This window comes from Muscardinus avellanarius, assembly GCF_963383645.1.
Source record: "Muscardinus avellanarius genome assembly, chromosome: 6".
NCBI classification, from domain to species: Eukaryota; Metazoa; Chordata; class Mammalia; order Rodentia; family Gliridae; genus Muscardinus; species Muscardinus avellanarius.
The window spans coordinates 86180111-86196467 of record NC_137791.1 but is presented as its reverse complement, the minus strand read 5'-3'; the positions used below and the strand labels follow the sequence as shown (position 1 = coordinate 86196467).

Here is a 16357-nt window from a genome sequence, read left to right as displayed (position 1 = left end):
ATGATGGATAAGTCAAAGGCTAAATTAGCATAATGTCTCATGTATCATTTAATAATGTCAAGGTCTGACTGTTTATCTCATCTACTGATTTCCATCAGGAATTTGAAATGACTTTCTTTTGGCATAAGCATTACAAAAATCACTGGTTCTCAGTGTGACCACACATATTATCAGTCTATTTTTAAGGTTGTTTAAAAAATTGTAATGTTGCTGCCATCAAAATATGTAATACTAGGAGAGACTTTTTCTTGCTACTATACATAACAATCCAGTTTATCAATTGATGAAATTCTAATATTTGAATGAAACTAAACCAGTACTAATGGTCATAATCATATTTTAATCAAAATCATATTTTGACATATATTTGACAAGCTTAATTACACTTTTCACAAAGAATTTAGAGTTGGCTTGATAAAGGAAAAAATTGTTAGTATAGAAACTTTAGAAAGATAATTTTCAATAACTGGAAAGAAATCAGTCTCTCCATGATAAAGAAAATGGCCTCTGAACAAAGGCTGTGGCAGATGGGAAGAAGCTGAAATGGTAACTTGAGACATTTTGACCTAAGAGAAGAGGGAAAAAAACATGGGGAGATCAAACAGGTTAAATCCTATCACACTGAAGGGTTGTTTCTGTTAACTTGAGGTGAGCAAATTTATGGAGGGAGAAAATGTCAGCTATAATGTGAGACTTCTTTCATCTTAGTGAAGCAGGGAACACTCACATGACAATTTGTGAGAATCTGGCTAGAGCACAAGAATCATTTGGGCTGATAATACAAGTATGAGTGTCATCAGCACTTAGTCACAGCTTGAAGTCAGTATAGTTTATATAATCCTGGTAAAAACATATTATAAAGTTCTCTAAGAAGCACCAATAGTTAAATGCAGGCAGTGAAATAGAAGTGTTCAAGTACTCTGAAAACAAGTAAATAATTGGATAACTGTAGGCAAATGTCCTAAGTCAATTACCACCTTAGTTAACTTATTTAGCTCAAAAGCAATGCCAGCAATTAAAAGGCAAGTTACAAAAGAAATTATGTTGCAAAGCTATAATAACTAATGCACCAAAAGTTCATGCATATTGGGCAATCAAATAATTAATAAGAAATATATATTAACCAAACATTTACAGGAGAAAAATAAAAATGAATATATTTGTTTTTTATAGTGGTAAAGTAAATAAATATTAAGCTGGATATGGTGGCACACACCTATAATACCAGTACTTGGCAGGCTGTGACATGAGGATCACAGGTTTAAAGATAGACTTAAAAAGTAGTGAGACTCTGAGTAACCCAGGAAGACCCTATTTTAAAAATTATGTCTAGTGTTGTAGCTCAAAGTTAGAATGTCCTGGGTTCAATCCCTGGCACCACACACACATTCACACCCACTAATATATATGAATACAAATTTTATTTTAATTTATATTGCAGTGGTTAGATTCCCCTTAAGTAATAGGATAACATTATTCTCATTAATAGAATATATACCAATATAAACAGTTTAGATTATGAGATATTTTCAATCGCTAGTGAAACTTAACTTAAAACTTAATTTCACAAAGTGCTCATTTTCCTAAGCTGCTAACAATTTGTTCTAATTTTTTTTACCACCCTCCTTTAAAAAGCTGCCTTTCTTCCATTAACTAGTCTTTATTTATTACTATAAAATTAACAAGTAATTTTGTTTGAAAGTAACTTAATAAGTGCTATGGTTTAGATATGGTTTGTCTTCCAATATCTCATCTTGGTCTTCAACTTAACAATATTGGTAATAAATTTTTATGAGGCAGAACCTAGAGGACAAGCACAAATTCTCACAGGGCTCATACTTCAACTAGTGCCCTTCACAGTGAGGGGAATGAATTTCACATAGTTCATGATGTGTTAAATACTAAAAAACTGACTCTCATTGAAGAAAGACAGATTTGTAACATCTATATATGGTATAAATACCCTCTCCATGCCAACTGGAAGCTACAAACATGATCTTAACCAGTTAAAATGTTCTAAAAATTTTCTTGCTGGTACAAGCTGGCTCCAGCCCTCTTCTATTAAAAATTCAATAGCTAGAAACATTGAGCTTTAGAAATTGGTGTAAGAGTACTTGAAGACACAGCAGATTTTGAAGGCAATTTTTGAGATTGGAATATTAACTCTATGCTTTGATGAACTAAATTCTAGGTAGAGCTTAAGTACCAATGTTGCTTAGTATATGTATTCCTCCATATATATATATATATATATATATATATATATATATATATATATATTCAATGTTTCAATGTTGAACATATATATATATGGGTATATATATATAGTTGTATGTGTGTGTATGAGTGTTAGTATGTGTGTGTGTGTGTGTGTGTGTGTGTGTGTGTGTGTGATTTACTTTTGGCATAGGCTTCTTAAAAGGAGCTGAACTAGCCCATGGATTATATCACAGGCACTATAATACAGACTGTGCAAGTATTACCTATAATCATTCCAACAACAGATTTGCAAGATAAGAATTGTTTTAAACATGTTACATATAAATCACTGGAGTTTTAGGATATTAGGTTAAATGATTCCCTTTGTTTATTAAAATAAGGAATGATAGTGATATCCAGGCCTGGTGGTGCATGCTTGTAATCCCAGCATTTGGGAGGCTGAGACAGGAGAATCGCGGTTCACAGACAGCCTCAGCTATTTAGTGAGGCCCTTTGCAACTCAGTGAGACCTTATTTTAAAGTAAAGAATAAAAAAATAGGGCTGGGGGTATTGCCCAGAAGTAGAATGTCCCTGAGTTCCATCCCTAGTACTGCTAAAAAAAAGAAGTGCTAGTAAAGTAGGATTCATATTTAAGTTTTTCTGGCATGAAAAATGGTGATTTTCTCATCTTGATGCGGAGTCAAAGTCTGTAATTAGAAATAATTACCTTCTTCCAAGAAAATAATTTTGGAGAGGTAGCAACTTTATAATATATATATATATACATATATATATATATATCCATAATCAAAATGAGCTATTCTTGAATAACTATTTTGAAAGATAACATATTCTTTATTACAGCAGATGTAAAAATGTTGGCTTGATCACCAAGTAGAATAAGATTGCAGAGAGATTGAAAATCAACTCTGTGTTTCAATGAACTAAGTTCTATGTAGGGATTGAATATCAATGCTGATAATTATTTGATTAAAATCTTACATATAAGAGATGTTACTATGAGATATAAAGCTCTCCAGAAATGACTACAGTATATGAATATGTTTCTGAAAATAATCTCAGATAACATAGAAATAGTTCTAAATATATCAGCATTATTTTAGTATTTTGTCTGTTTTCTTTTTTAATGTTCATAGTAACTTTATTCATAATTGCTAAAACTTGGAAAACACGAAGACATCTTTCAGTAGTTGAGTAAATAAACAAATTGTGGTACATCCATACAAAGGAACATCACTCAGTGGTATAAAAATATGCTATTAAGTCATACACATGAAGAAACCTTAAATGCTTATTTGTTTCATGCCTAATGCATAGCAAATAGCCTGAAATGGCTAAGTAATATATGATTCCAACTATATAATATTTTGGAAAATGTAAAACTTATAAAGATAGTAAAATGATCAGTGGTTGACAGGAGTTGGGAGGGGAGGGAAAAAATGAACAGGTGAAGCACAGATGAATATTTTAGAGCAGTGAAACTATTCTGTATGATATTGTAATGGCAAAGATGTAATATTACACTTTCATCAAAATCAATAACACTGTACAACACAGAGTTAATCTAATACAAACTATAAACTTTAATGATGATGGATAAATATCATCGTTTTCAATATTTACTAAAAAACTATATCGAGTATGCTTTCTTCTTAGTATATCAATCTTAGACAAAGAGTTTGAAAGATTAAAGAGATTTTAGAAATCATCTATTCAATCCTTTTCTTTTCTAATCAACAAGACTGACAAAGATTTCTAACATCCAACATCATTAGCGTTAAGTTCAAATTTGTTTTTAGTTGCTGTAGTTAAACAGCAACGTACAGGAACTTTGAGCTGAAAATTTGGTATTTTTCTGTGTGTCACTTTTTCGAAAAGGGTAAATAATATGAGGATACTAGTTCTTAAAAACAGTTACTTAATATGCATTAGAGAGCAGCACTATATTTAGAAAGTTAAAATTATGTTAGAAGGTAAATAATCTTTGATTAAGTATGCTCATTTTAGACATTATTTAATAAGTAAAATAATTTGATTGCTGCCAAATCTTAGTAATTCTCAAAACTTGAATGAGAACTAAATCCCTTATATTCCTACTTATCTAATTGCAAAATTCTGTTGCTCATTTATAACAAAATTTTCTAGTCAAATAAAAATACATGTTCATTAAACACACACATCTGGCAAATTAAAATTGAATTAAAGGATAAAAGAAGAGGAAAGATACATCTGATACAAAGTAGATAAGTAGACTGATATGTTTAGGAGTTAAATAGTCTTGTTTCCTTATATGTAATATTTAGGTAAAAAAGTAATAAAACTGCTGGATTAAAAGTTGGAGGAAAAATAAAAGAGAAAATAAACTACCTAAAAGGTCAAAATAAATCTAACAGAAGACTGGAAAAGAGATTACTTAAATAAGTGTTAAAATGTTTTAGAATTTATGATATTAGTTCAACAAATACAAGAGAAAGATGTTGCCCCATATATAAAACTGCAATGAAATAAATATTTGTTTTTTATTTTTATTCTGAAAAAATGATGACATTTAAGATTTTGCTATCAATAAATAGGCTTCTACTGCCTATAAGGTTTTACTTTAGCTTCTAGATATGGAGTCAGAGTTCATGCTCTGGTATTTACCTAAAATCATATTAATCATTTCAGTTTATTTTTATTATTTGTTGTTACAGTATTTCTCTGTGATGACAGCAGTAATCCTATATCAAAAGAAACCTACTGCTGCATTTTTGCCCTCCTGACACAGAGAAAGGTCTCTTCTGAGAGATTTAGATTATACCATATGACTTGGTAATGTAACATTTTCTTGGTGGCAAAAGCCTTATTGGGAGCAGATAATATCTCTAGTGTAGACAGTATGGGGTATATAATTTTAAACTGCCAAATCTGTGCTTCAATTTTGCTCTCTGAAAGTTTTTTTTCCAAAGAAGTAGTGTTCATGAATATTAATTTCAGTTGGCCTGTCATGTTTCTTTAATACAAATTTTGATAGAACTTGGGGCATATTACACTTAATATTTTATGTAGAAATTAAATGTCATTAATGACCATGAATTTGCTGAGAAAATAACAGCATGAATTACATATTACATTGAAGGGAAATTTTCAAATGACCTATAATTATATGATTATTTTTTCTGTAATCTTCATCTATATTTTGAGAAACATTTAGTCAAAATAAAACTTTTAATCTTTATTATTTCAATTTCCTGAACTATGTTACATCAGCATTCCCTTGTGTTTTCCAAATAGTTTGCAATAATGTTATCAAGTAAAGTATCAAGGCACTGAAATGGCTGAAGTCATGGAAAAAAATTATAAAAATAAAGAAAGCACTTATGGGAATATGTTTCAATAACGACACAATGCCGTAATAGCTGTTAAGGATCAAATAAATAAAATTATAAAAAAACAAACATAGAAAAATGGTGAATTATTACACAAGATAAATTATGGATTGAAATGAGGCATCTGTTAATTATTAAAGACATTGTCCCCAATCCTTCTTACTTCCCTGTTCTCATGTCCTTCTCCATGCAACTATAGAGCCATCCATAGTGAGTAGTCATCAGCCCAGCCCTCTGATTGTGGGATAAGCCTAAGAAATTTTAGCAGACGTGGTGTGGAGTGAGGTACAATTCAACTCATTCTTACACATCAGACACTTGGGAAATGAGGACAGTGAAAGTGTACCAGTATAGATTGATTGACACTCCGAAACATTAACAAGCCTAGACATTATCAACAGAAGCATGAAGAATATTCACCAACAACCATGGTCTACTTTGATCTATAATTTCATCTATGACAGATATACTTAGATCAGCCATAATTATCATTAAGGTAGATGATATGCTATACATGTGGGAAAGACCAATGAGTCTAAGTGGAAGAACTGGAACTCAAAATATCTCACGTGGGAGTAGGAGTTAACAAAGCACAAAAAATGGGGAAGATAAATGTTTCCCTTGAGTGAAATTGACACTTCGTGGGAACCAGCCTATTAAGGCATGCTGGTAGGACAGAGTAAAAGCACTTTCTTAAAAAGCAAAAAGAATAATTTTATTAAAATGAGTTTTGGAAGCCAAATCACATGGTTTTATTTGAGTTATGTAGTCATTCAGCATTTGTTTAAAAAGTATTAAGTAGTGAATTGGTCTTAGTCTAACCTAGATCAATCCAAAATAATCATTGTATATTTTATTTAATTTTTCATATCTCATATTCAATCGGAATGGGTAGAAATGAAAGAAAGAAAGTAGACATTTTTCAATTATAGACAGTGTGGTGGTTAAATAAAAAAATAGAGACCCAAGTTAGAATTTCTGATATAACTTATTTTTTGTGTGATGTAAGAAAGTCATTTAATTTCTCTAAACTTGGTTTTCTTTACTGTAAAATTGGAATGATAGTAGCATCTTTCTAAAGGGTTATATAATATAATAGGAATAGAATGATACTTTTGCCACAGTCTTATCCCTAAAACCACATAGCTGATGACAATGGATATTGTTTTCTCAAATGTAGAGAAACACAGGTAACCACTCCCCCTCACACACCAAGTGATTGGGGCACAAAATAAATCAACTGTGACAATTACAGGTGAGGACAAAAGTAATTTTAGGTGACTCACTGCCTTGCCTTATGTTTGCTGAGAGGTAGTAATCCATCATCCCGATTTGCTGTTGCTGTTAGAGAAAAATGCTATAACATTCAGTGAATGCTGGTGGGTGAGCCTGGAGTCTCACCAAAAGAAATTTGACTGGCAAAAGAAGCCTATGATATCAATCCCAAAAGAGATGGGGAATGGGAGAACAATACAGACGAATGCATTTCCTTTGGTAAAGCTGACACAGGTACTGCAAGAGTCCATGAAGTACAGCAGGCCACCCTGAGAGGATCTTTAGGAAGTCAATTTGGATACAGCCTTCTCCTCCAGGACCCTCCCTGCCAGAGGTATCAACAACTCAACATTCTGAAACAATCTTGTCCCTTCTTTTGATTCCCACTGTACATAACAGGAGTCAGGCTGACCCTGCGACCATGGAGAACACTTCAAAATGCATGTGTGATTGACTTTAATTTAGGCTCAGATTGAAACTTTATATTGCAAAGTAAGCTTTAAATACCGGCATGGGACTGTTGTTTCAAAAAAATTCAGCTGGAGAGTTAGAGTATCAGTCTCTCTTGCCCTGAGGGCTTGTATGGGTAAAGGAGAAGTTACTGAGCATGGGTAAAAGAAATAATTACAGAAAACTATAAACGTTTCAAATAAGTACATTTTTGTGTGTGTCCTATGAAATTATATTTTTATTTTTCTTACTGATGCACTGTAGTCATACAACTAAATTGGTTACAAGATGGTAGAGGCATACATGTACACATCACACATTTAGCCCTTACCCAATTCCCACCTCATTCTCTGCCCCCTCCCTCCTTCTCATGTTTAGCTTAGTGACTAATTTTAATATGTTTAATATTATTTCATGGTTCCTTTAATATGAGGTTTCTATTATTATAAGCATGAATTATTTTGCATTGTATAAAAGAATCAGTTTTTCCATCAAATTAAATACACAATACAACTCTTCTTACATTTTGTAATTTAAAGAAACATAGACTATTCCTTTTTATCCTCTAAGAACATCCACTATTAAATCAATATCATTCAACCTTTTGGTTTGGATTATTAGTTGCCTTTATCAAATGCTAATCATAAAAATTTGCCTGTCAGTATTCATTCTTTGATGGATCCTTCTTCATCTTTCAGAATGATACTGACATAATCTGAGCAAACCATCACTGCAGCACAGATAAAACTATTTGGCAAGAAACTGAGTTTTATATAACTCTAACTTATGTTCCTTTGAACTAACTCATTTTCAGCTTCTGCATAAAGGCCATTTCAACAGCAAAATAGATCACAGGGTTAGTAAATCATTTCATATATTTCCAGAAAATGACATTTTTAGAAATGAAAAACAATGTGTCTGGACACAGAGAATAAAGCGTTTCATCCTCAGCTTGAGAAAGAGGAGTTCCATACTCACATCCTGATTGGTCATTTCCCAGTACGGTCTCTCTCCATAAGACACAACTTCCCACATTACAATTCCATAGCTCCAGACATCACTAGCAGAGGTGAACTTTCGGAAAGCTATGGCTTCTGGGGCAGTCCATCTGATTGGAATTTTGCCTCCCTAAAATTGAAAAAGAATTTTAAAAATCCTCACATACTCAAATGTACCTAGGGATATTGCCTCCTCACTGAAAAGACTGAGAAAGAGATGTAGCATTTTTAAGTGAATCTGTTTGACAGCACACAGTCTTTTTCACATCTCCTAGCCCATGAGCACTTGTAGACTAACTACTAATTGGCTGTCCAGAAGGTTTCTAGTTTAAATTATGTTTGACTCCTGGAACACATACAGGACCCACATCTCAATTACAGTCCTCAGGTGGCAGCCATAAGTAGAGGAATGCAGGCAGTCAGGTAAATCAATAAGGCATACTTTCAGGACTTCTAACAGAAAGCAAAGTACTCCAAGTCTCTGTGTGCTTTTTCTTTTTTAAATATAAAAATCATGAGTGGAAAGTCTAATTTGCTAAATGTTACCCCAAAATGTTTAATATATATGGTATGAAAAAACTGGGGAATTGGGAATGTTAAGTAATTAATTATGCATTCCCTCAACATTGTTTTATTTCTTTTAGACTTGATTTTTCTCTTTTTTTATAATGGTACACTTTGGGGTTTGTTTGGTTGCACTGTTTAACTTCAAAGGTGGTTATCTCATTTAATTTAATGAAATAAAAAAGAAAAAATGATTGAAGTTTGACTATCAGAAAAATCACATCATTAATTTGGGCTTTTTGTTAATAGGATAAAATAGTTTGTTATGTTTATTTTTAGTTCACACAATAAACACTTATATTTTTCTCCCTATATGGTAAAATTTTCTCTTAATATTTAAAAGCAGCCAAACCCAAATAACCAAATATTCAAAGAACAAACATATGTATAGAGAGAGAGGAGAGGAGGAGGGGGAAGAAGAGAGATTTCTTTTTAAAAAAAAACTACCATATTTCTTTCCATTTCATTAGAAAAAAATATTTGAATTGGTATATTAGAATAAGAGCTATGTGTGTGCATCTGTCTGACACTCTATACCCAAATTGATGAAAAATTGCAATGTACCAAATAAACATAAATAGAACAGTTAAAAAAGATAAACATAAATTGTGATAAATAAAATGTTTAGATACATGAGGAAATACAGTGTCATGTAATGATTAAAATTTTATAAGAAACTGAATTTAGTTTTGAATTATTTGATTTATATATATGATATATGTCATATATATAACATTCAAAGATTTTTTTGAAGCTTCGTGTTTGTTAATTAAGTGCTCACAGGCAAGATCACATCACAAGACCTAGCTATGCATAGGGATATGATATTCTATAATATGTAATTAAAGTATCTCTTAGAGCTGTAGTTTGTTGCTATGTTGAATTTTGGCCCATAATGTATATCTTTGTCCTCTAACCATCCATGTGTCATTCTTATTATCTAATGTTCCCTTATCTAGTCAATTCTCAGTATATAAACTTTGCACATACTGATACCCTACTCCATTTTCGGAGTAGTGTTGAGAGTTTCAGGACATGTCCCTCCCTCCCAAGTCAGCAGCATGACATATTGACAAAGACCTTAAAAATACCTACTTTTTGCACTCCAATAATAGATTTTTCTATAACCTCAATCTTGCTTAGGGGAAGTTTATTAAGTGTAACTCTAACTCAGGAGAATTCTTAATTGAAGTTTTATTTAATGCAAATAATGACAATAGTGGCTCTAGCAATGAAGTGCTAGCTCACCAATTAGCTTGCAGATTCATCAAGCTAAACTCTGGAAGCCTTCATTTGCTTAGATAAATTACTCTTTCCCTTCAGAATAGTACAAATCCCCAAATATCCCTAAGTCACAAAGCAGCAATGTAAAAATAAAACAACCCAACAGTCTGTTAAAGGATTTGTTAATCTATCAAAAGATGTAATTTTATAGAGTTGAATTATATAAAAACACCTTAACACATCTTAATTTGAGAATGAAAGATGAGAAAAGGTTCTGTTTAAAAACAAGTGCTAGATTGGATACTGAAATGATATATGATAATTCTCAATCTTCATAAGGAGTTTAGATTTTGAATATATCTAACTCATGACATTGAAGATACTTAAATCTATACACATATTGTTTACATTAAAAATTCAGATTGAAGTAGTATGTTATCAAGACTGCCCAGAAAGTTCCACTGAATCAATATCATAGTTTTCCATGGGAAAATTTTAAATTTATTTACTAGATCAGTTCTGGAAACATTGCTTTATATATTAATATACATGTATATATGCATAATTCCTATATATACATATACTTTAATGTAGAAAATTCTATTTTAACTTTCACATTTAAAATTTTATGTTTAGCTGGGCGTGGTTGCACACACTTGAAATCCCAGTACTTGGGAGGCTGAGACAGAAGAATCATGCAGGTTCAAAGCCAGCCTCAGGTACTTAATGAGGCTCTCAGCAACTTAGTGAAACCCTATTTAAAAAAAAAAATTCAAAATCGGTCTTGGAGTGTAGCTTGGAGGTAGAAGGCCCCTAGGTTCCATTTCCAGTACCACACACACACACACAAAAAAAAAAAAAAAAAAATTATGATTGTTACCTTGTTACATGCATTCTGAACTAAGATGTTCTATTTTTAGTAACTTTAGGAAAAAAAATAAAATTTGAGACAAAGAAGGAATTTTATTTGAGTTTAATGTCTGAATTGGCTGATAGCTAAAAAGAACTGGATATTTTATATTCTCTCTCTCCTTCTCTCTCTTCTCTCTTCTCTCTTCTCTCTTCTCTCTCTCTCCCTCCCTCCCTCCCTCCCTATCATGCTACTATCTCTGTTATCTTCTGAAATTGTGTGTTAGAGGAATGCTTTGTTTTAGTGTGATTTCCTTTAAAATCTTTAAAAATTAAGTGCCTCCAGTCTAGTGTATCAGAAATGATTCTGTTAGATCTTACCCTTGTGGTATAGGCTGCCTCAGGATCATCTTCTAGTATCCTGGAAAGTCCAAAGTCAGACACTTTGCACACAAGGTTACTGTTGATTAAGATGTTTCTGGCAGCAAGGTCTCGATGAACATAGCCCATGTCAGAAAGATACTTCATCCCTGCAGCAATGCCTCTTAGCATGCCAACAAGCTGAATCACTGTGAACTGCCCATCATTTTTCTATAAAGACGGTGTCAAAATATTAGTTAAGGAATACCAATCACAGGAGGAAAAACAAAAGGGTCTCCTTTCAATTCCCAAAGTAGTAATATCCTCCATCAAAATTCACATACAATTCCTTTCTGAAGGAGAATGAAAGATACTAGTAGAAAATATGTAGTTAACTCTTATGATTATCTGATCAAAGGCTTTGAAAGCTCTTGTCAAAAGTCCCATTTTGTTGCCCTTTTCTGCATTGTATGCCCTTTATTCTCAGTCATCAGAGAAGTTACTTTAGTCTTCCAGCCTATTACTTGCCTCTATCAACATCATATATATTTTGAGATGCTTTAAAAGGAACTAGCTAAGCTGGGAGTGTTGGTGCATGCTTGTAATCCCAGCAATTGGGAGGCAGAGACTGGAGGATTGTGGTACAAGGACAACCTCAGCTACTTAGGAAGGCCCTTCACAATTCTGTGATTCCCTGTTTCAAAAAATAAAAGACTAAAAAATAGGTCTGGGAGTGTAGCTCAGCAGCAGAATGTCCCTGTGTCCCATCCCTAATACCGCATAAATAAACAAATTAATTAATTAATTAATTAAAAATAAAGCCCAGAATAGCCAAAGTAGTTCTCAATAACAAAAAAAATTCAGGAGGAATTACAATACCTGACTTTAAACTATACTACAAAGCCATTGAAATAAAAACAGCATGGTACTGGCAAAAAGCAGATACATAGACCAATGGAGCAGAATAGAAGACCCAGAAACAAATCCACACACTTTTGGCCAATTGATTTTTGACAGAGTGGCCAAAAACATACACTGGAAAAAATACAGCCTGTTCAACTAATGGTGTTGGCAAAACTGGTTAACCATATGCAAAAAATTGGAAATTAATCCCACTCTCTCCCCCTGCAAAAGAGTCAATTCAAGATGGATCAAAGACTTGGAAATTTGACCAGAGACCTTGAGGGTCCTTGAAAAGGGCATAGGTCCAACACTGCACCACATAGGCACAGATGAAAACTTTCTCAACAAGACCCCAGAGGCACAACAAACCAATTAGCGAATCAATATGTGGGATTGCATGAAACTGAAGAGCTTCTGTTCAGCAAAGGAAACTGTCAAGAATCTCAACCGAGAGTCAACAGAATGGGAAAAGATTTTTGCCACCTACCCCTCTGATATAGGACTACTGTCTAGAATATATAAAGAACTCAAGAAACTCAACACACACACAAAAAATCATCCAATCAAAAATGGGCAAGTGAACTAAATAGATATTTCTTGAAAGAAGAAATTCAAATGGCCAATAAATGCATGAAAAAATCCTCAACATCATTGGCAATCAGAGAGATGCAAATCAAAACTACCCTGAGATTTCACCTTACCCCAACTAGAATGGCAATCATTCAAAATACAAACAATAACGAATGCTGGTGATGATGTGGAGAAGTAGGAACTCTAAGACATTGGTGGTGGGAATGCCAATTAGTGCAACCACTTTGGAAAACAGCATGGAGAATCCTCAGAAGAAGGGGAACAAATCTACCATTCCATCCAGCAATACCACTTCTGGGTATCTACCCAAAAGGAAGAAAAACAAACTACCAAACTAATGCATGTGTATCTTTGTTCATAGCTGCACAATTCACCATAGCCAAACTGTGGAACCAGCCAAGATGTCCATCAACAGATGAACGGATTACAAAACTGTGGGATATGTACACAATGAAATTTTACTCAGCCATAAAAAAATATAATTGCGGTATTTTCAGAAAAATGGATGGTTCTTAAGGACATTATGCTAAACGAGATTAGTCAGTCACAAAAAGTAAGGAATCGGATACTTTCCCTAATATCTGAAAGCTAGGGTGAAATGGGTCATGGGAGAAACTCCAGGTGAAAAAGGAGATCCTATAGAGGAGGAAATAAGGCAACCTAACTGTGGGGATGGGAGGGGGGAAACTCTTTAAATCCCATGATATACTTATTCATATCAAAGTCAACCACTAAGCCGAGCATGGGAGGGAGGGATGGGAAGGGAGTGAGGTGGGGGCTGGGTGATGTGTATATGTATGTCTACACAAGCTTTTTTACCCCATTATGATGTGTAAAGACAATGCACTAATAAAAATATGGAAAATAACAAAATAAAAGGAACTAGCTAGATAAACAGCTTTTTCCTCAGTATTGGAGGAAAGGATGGAGTAGTTAGAGTAGTTAAGGGGTTTTCTGTAGCAGAATACAGAGAAAGATGGCTAAGCAATGACCGGGAACATGTTAGCAATTCTAGAAAGTTTTTGTAAAGCTTCTTCCTTTTATTTCTTTTCTTTTTCTTCCCTTTCTTCTCTCCCTTCCATTCTTCTTTTTTTTCTTCATTCTCACTTTCTTTTATATTTCAAATTAACATATACTTAAAACCTTAAGTACATACCATTTGGATTTGTATACATTTTCGGATAGGATACTTTGAAACTATAGTTAGCTTCGAAGTAGAATCATTCTAACGCTACATATGACTATTCTATTTAAAATATTAACTTTAGCTAGGCTTTGGTGGCGCATGCTTTTAATATCCCTGCTTGGGAGGCAGAGACAGGAGGATCGCGCAGGTTCGAAGTCAGCCTCGCTGGCTTAAGAGATCCTGTTTCCAAGTAAATATATATATAAGGTCTGAGAGTGTAGCCCGGAGGTAGAAGGGTTTCCAAGAACCCCAGTACCACCAAAAAATAATAAATAAATAAAATAAAAAATTAGCTTTAGATTTTTCTGGTTTCCTCAACATCATGGTCAATATATAAATTATACTATGAGTAAGTAAATTATGTACAAATCTTACCTTTAAAAATGTATCCAGAGAGCCATTCTCCATATATTCTGTCACTATCATTACTGGTTTACCTGAAACAAACAAACAAAAAACAATGATATAAAGTGTCATCAGACAATGTTTCTCTTTTATTTAACATTTTTATTTAGGACAAGTCTGTCTGGAGTGTCAGAAATACATACATACATACATATATATACTATATACCATATATAATTCTACACATATATAATTTTTATTAGAGATAAAGATATATTATATATGTATATATTCATCTTGAGAATGTCCATTTTATTCCTTGAATATATGTTGTAAATTCCTGCATCTATTTCTGTGTCCTTTTGACTCCCTTTATCGTGGCTACTTCCTTCCTACTCTTCGCCACACTTGCCATCACTGTCAACCCAGTGTTGTTATTCGTCAGATGGTGCAAGTGTTTTACTTATATGATCAGCTGGGGACAGAATTGAGCATGCATATTTAAGCACTTCATGCCATCCAAAAGTGCAAGAGTAGTTGTTGAAAATTTGACAGTTACATATGAAAGAGAAATAACCAGGAGGCAAAAGGATTTTTCATTTCAAGATCCCTTAAAAACCCAGTTTAGAATAATAAGATAGGACACGCTAATTTCTCCCTTACATAATTATCTCTTTTTAAAATACTTTGAAAGTAAAATTCTGTTAATGGCATGTTACAGTTTATTATAAAGGCAGACTTCCTTCCCTCATCTGCATTACAATTTATAAAACTCAAACAAAATTTTGTCTAAAATGATTCATTTGGAAAGTCTGTAGATGTCTTCATCAGATATTGCAAGTAATATGCAGAGAATGTCCACTGGAGCTTTCCTTTGACCCGACCTTGAAGAAGGAAGAAGGCACAGACTATTAAAGGTAGGCCAGCATCCAGGGGACAGAAATATGTAACCAGGCATCTTGTCATGAAAGAGTCATCAAATTCATATATGGCCAGAGCTTGGGAGATTTTTTCTTTTTAAAAAAATTCAGGTAGTGATAGGAAATGAGGTGAGAAATATTGATTTTAAAATAAATTGAAATGCAGTATCACAGAAAAAGAGATATGGATGATTTAGATTGTATTTGTGAATATCTCAGCTTGAAAAGGAAACAATATTGTATGATATAATTATAGTCTTCGTTCATAAATAGATAAATGCTTCCAATTTAAAAATAATATGGGCACACCAATTTAAAATAACTCAGAAGAACTCTAAAATAGGAAAAATTCTGCTTTGGGTTTTTTTTTTTGTCCCATTATCATATCTAAGAATGCATCTCAGACTAGTATTGCTACCTAGAGTCCTTTTCTTCCAGAATCCAGAATTAATATACTTCTAGAAGAGACAGACACACTGTTTTGGCAGTCATAATGCAGGAATATCCTGGGGCTCCCTGTTGTACTAGACACTGCTCCTTCATTGCCTGGTTTCAGACATTTTGAAGAACCCAGAGATGAAGCTGAAGACTCACAGAAAAAAGACACATGGACACTTCTAATAGCAGCTTTTTACTAAATAAAACCATTACAACAAACTCACAGCTAACAGAGTCAAAGGAATACATACTTGTAAACATCCGTCCTGGTATGTTTACCAGTATGATAATGATAATAGAATGATGCCCGATTTTCTGGAATTAACCGGTGTTTCCAGCAATCATACCAGAGTGGTTGTTTGATGCTTGCTCTGCCTGATCTCTTTATTTACAAAACCCATTGAGGGGACTATCACCTTATAAAGAATTAGAATAACAAATTTCCAGAGAATGTAGTCTTAGCTTTCCTTTCTTGGCATCTCTTAGCCCATACCACATGAGCATGAAAACAGAAGAATCTCAGAAGAACTCTAAAGTGACCTGTGATCACAAAATCAAAAGACCAAACTATGTCTATCACTATCTATTTTACCCCATGAATTTCATCTTTGCAGGGTTTCCCTATATATCTACTTACAACAGTTTCTTTTTTCTCCCGTTTCCTA

At 33.3% G+C, this 16357-nt stretch overlaps 1 protein-coding gene across 10 annotated transcripts in view; it reads right to left on the bottom strand.

Annotated features, from left to right (window-relative positions):
- The window catches only part of EPHA5 (EPH receptor A5), a gene marked incomplete at both ends in the record, with an annotated part of 332505 nt that overhangs the window by 14594 nt on the left and 301554 nt on the right, over positions 1-16357 (bottom strand). For all 10 annotated transcript variants that reach the window (XM_080696953.1, XM_080696956.1, XM_080696955.1 and 7 more), the window contains 3 exons: positions 8293-8442; positions 11331-11540; positions 14365-14426. In XM_080696953.1, the coding sequence (XP_080553079.1) occupies positions 8293-8442; positions 11331-11540; positions 14365-14426 (422 nt within the window). The remainder of the gene's footprint in view (positions 1-8292; positions 8443-11330; positions 11541-14364; positions 14427-16357) is intronic.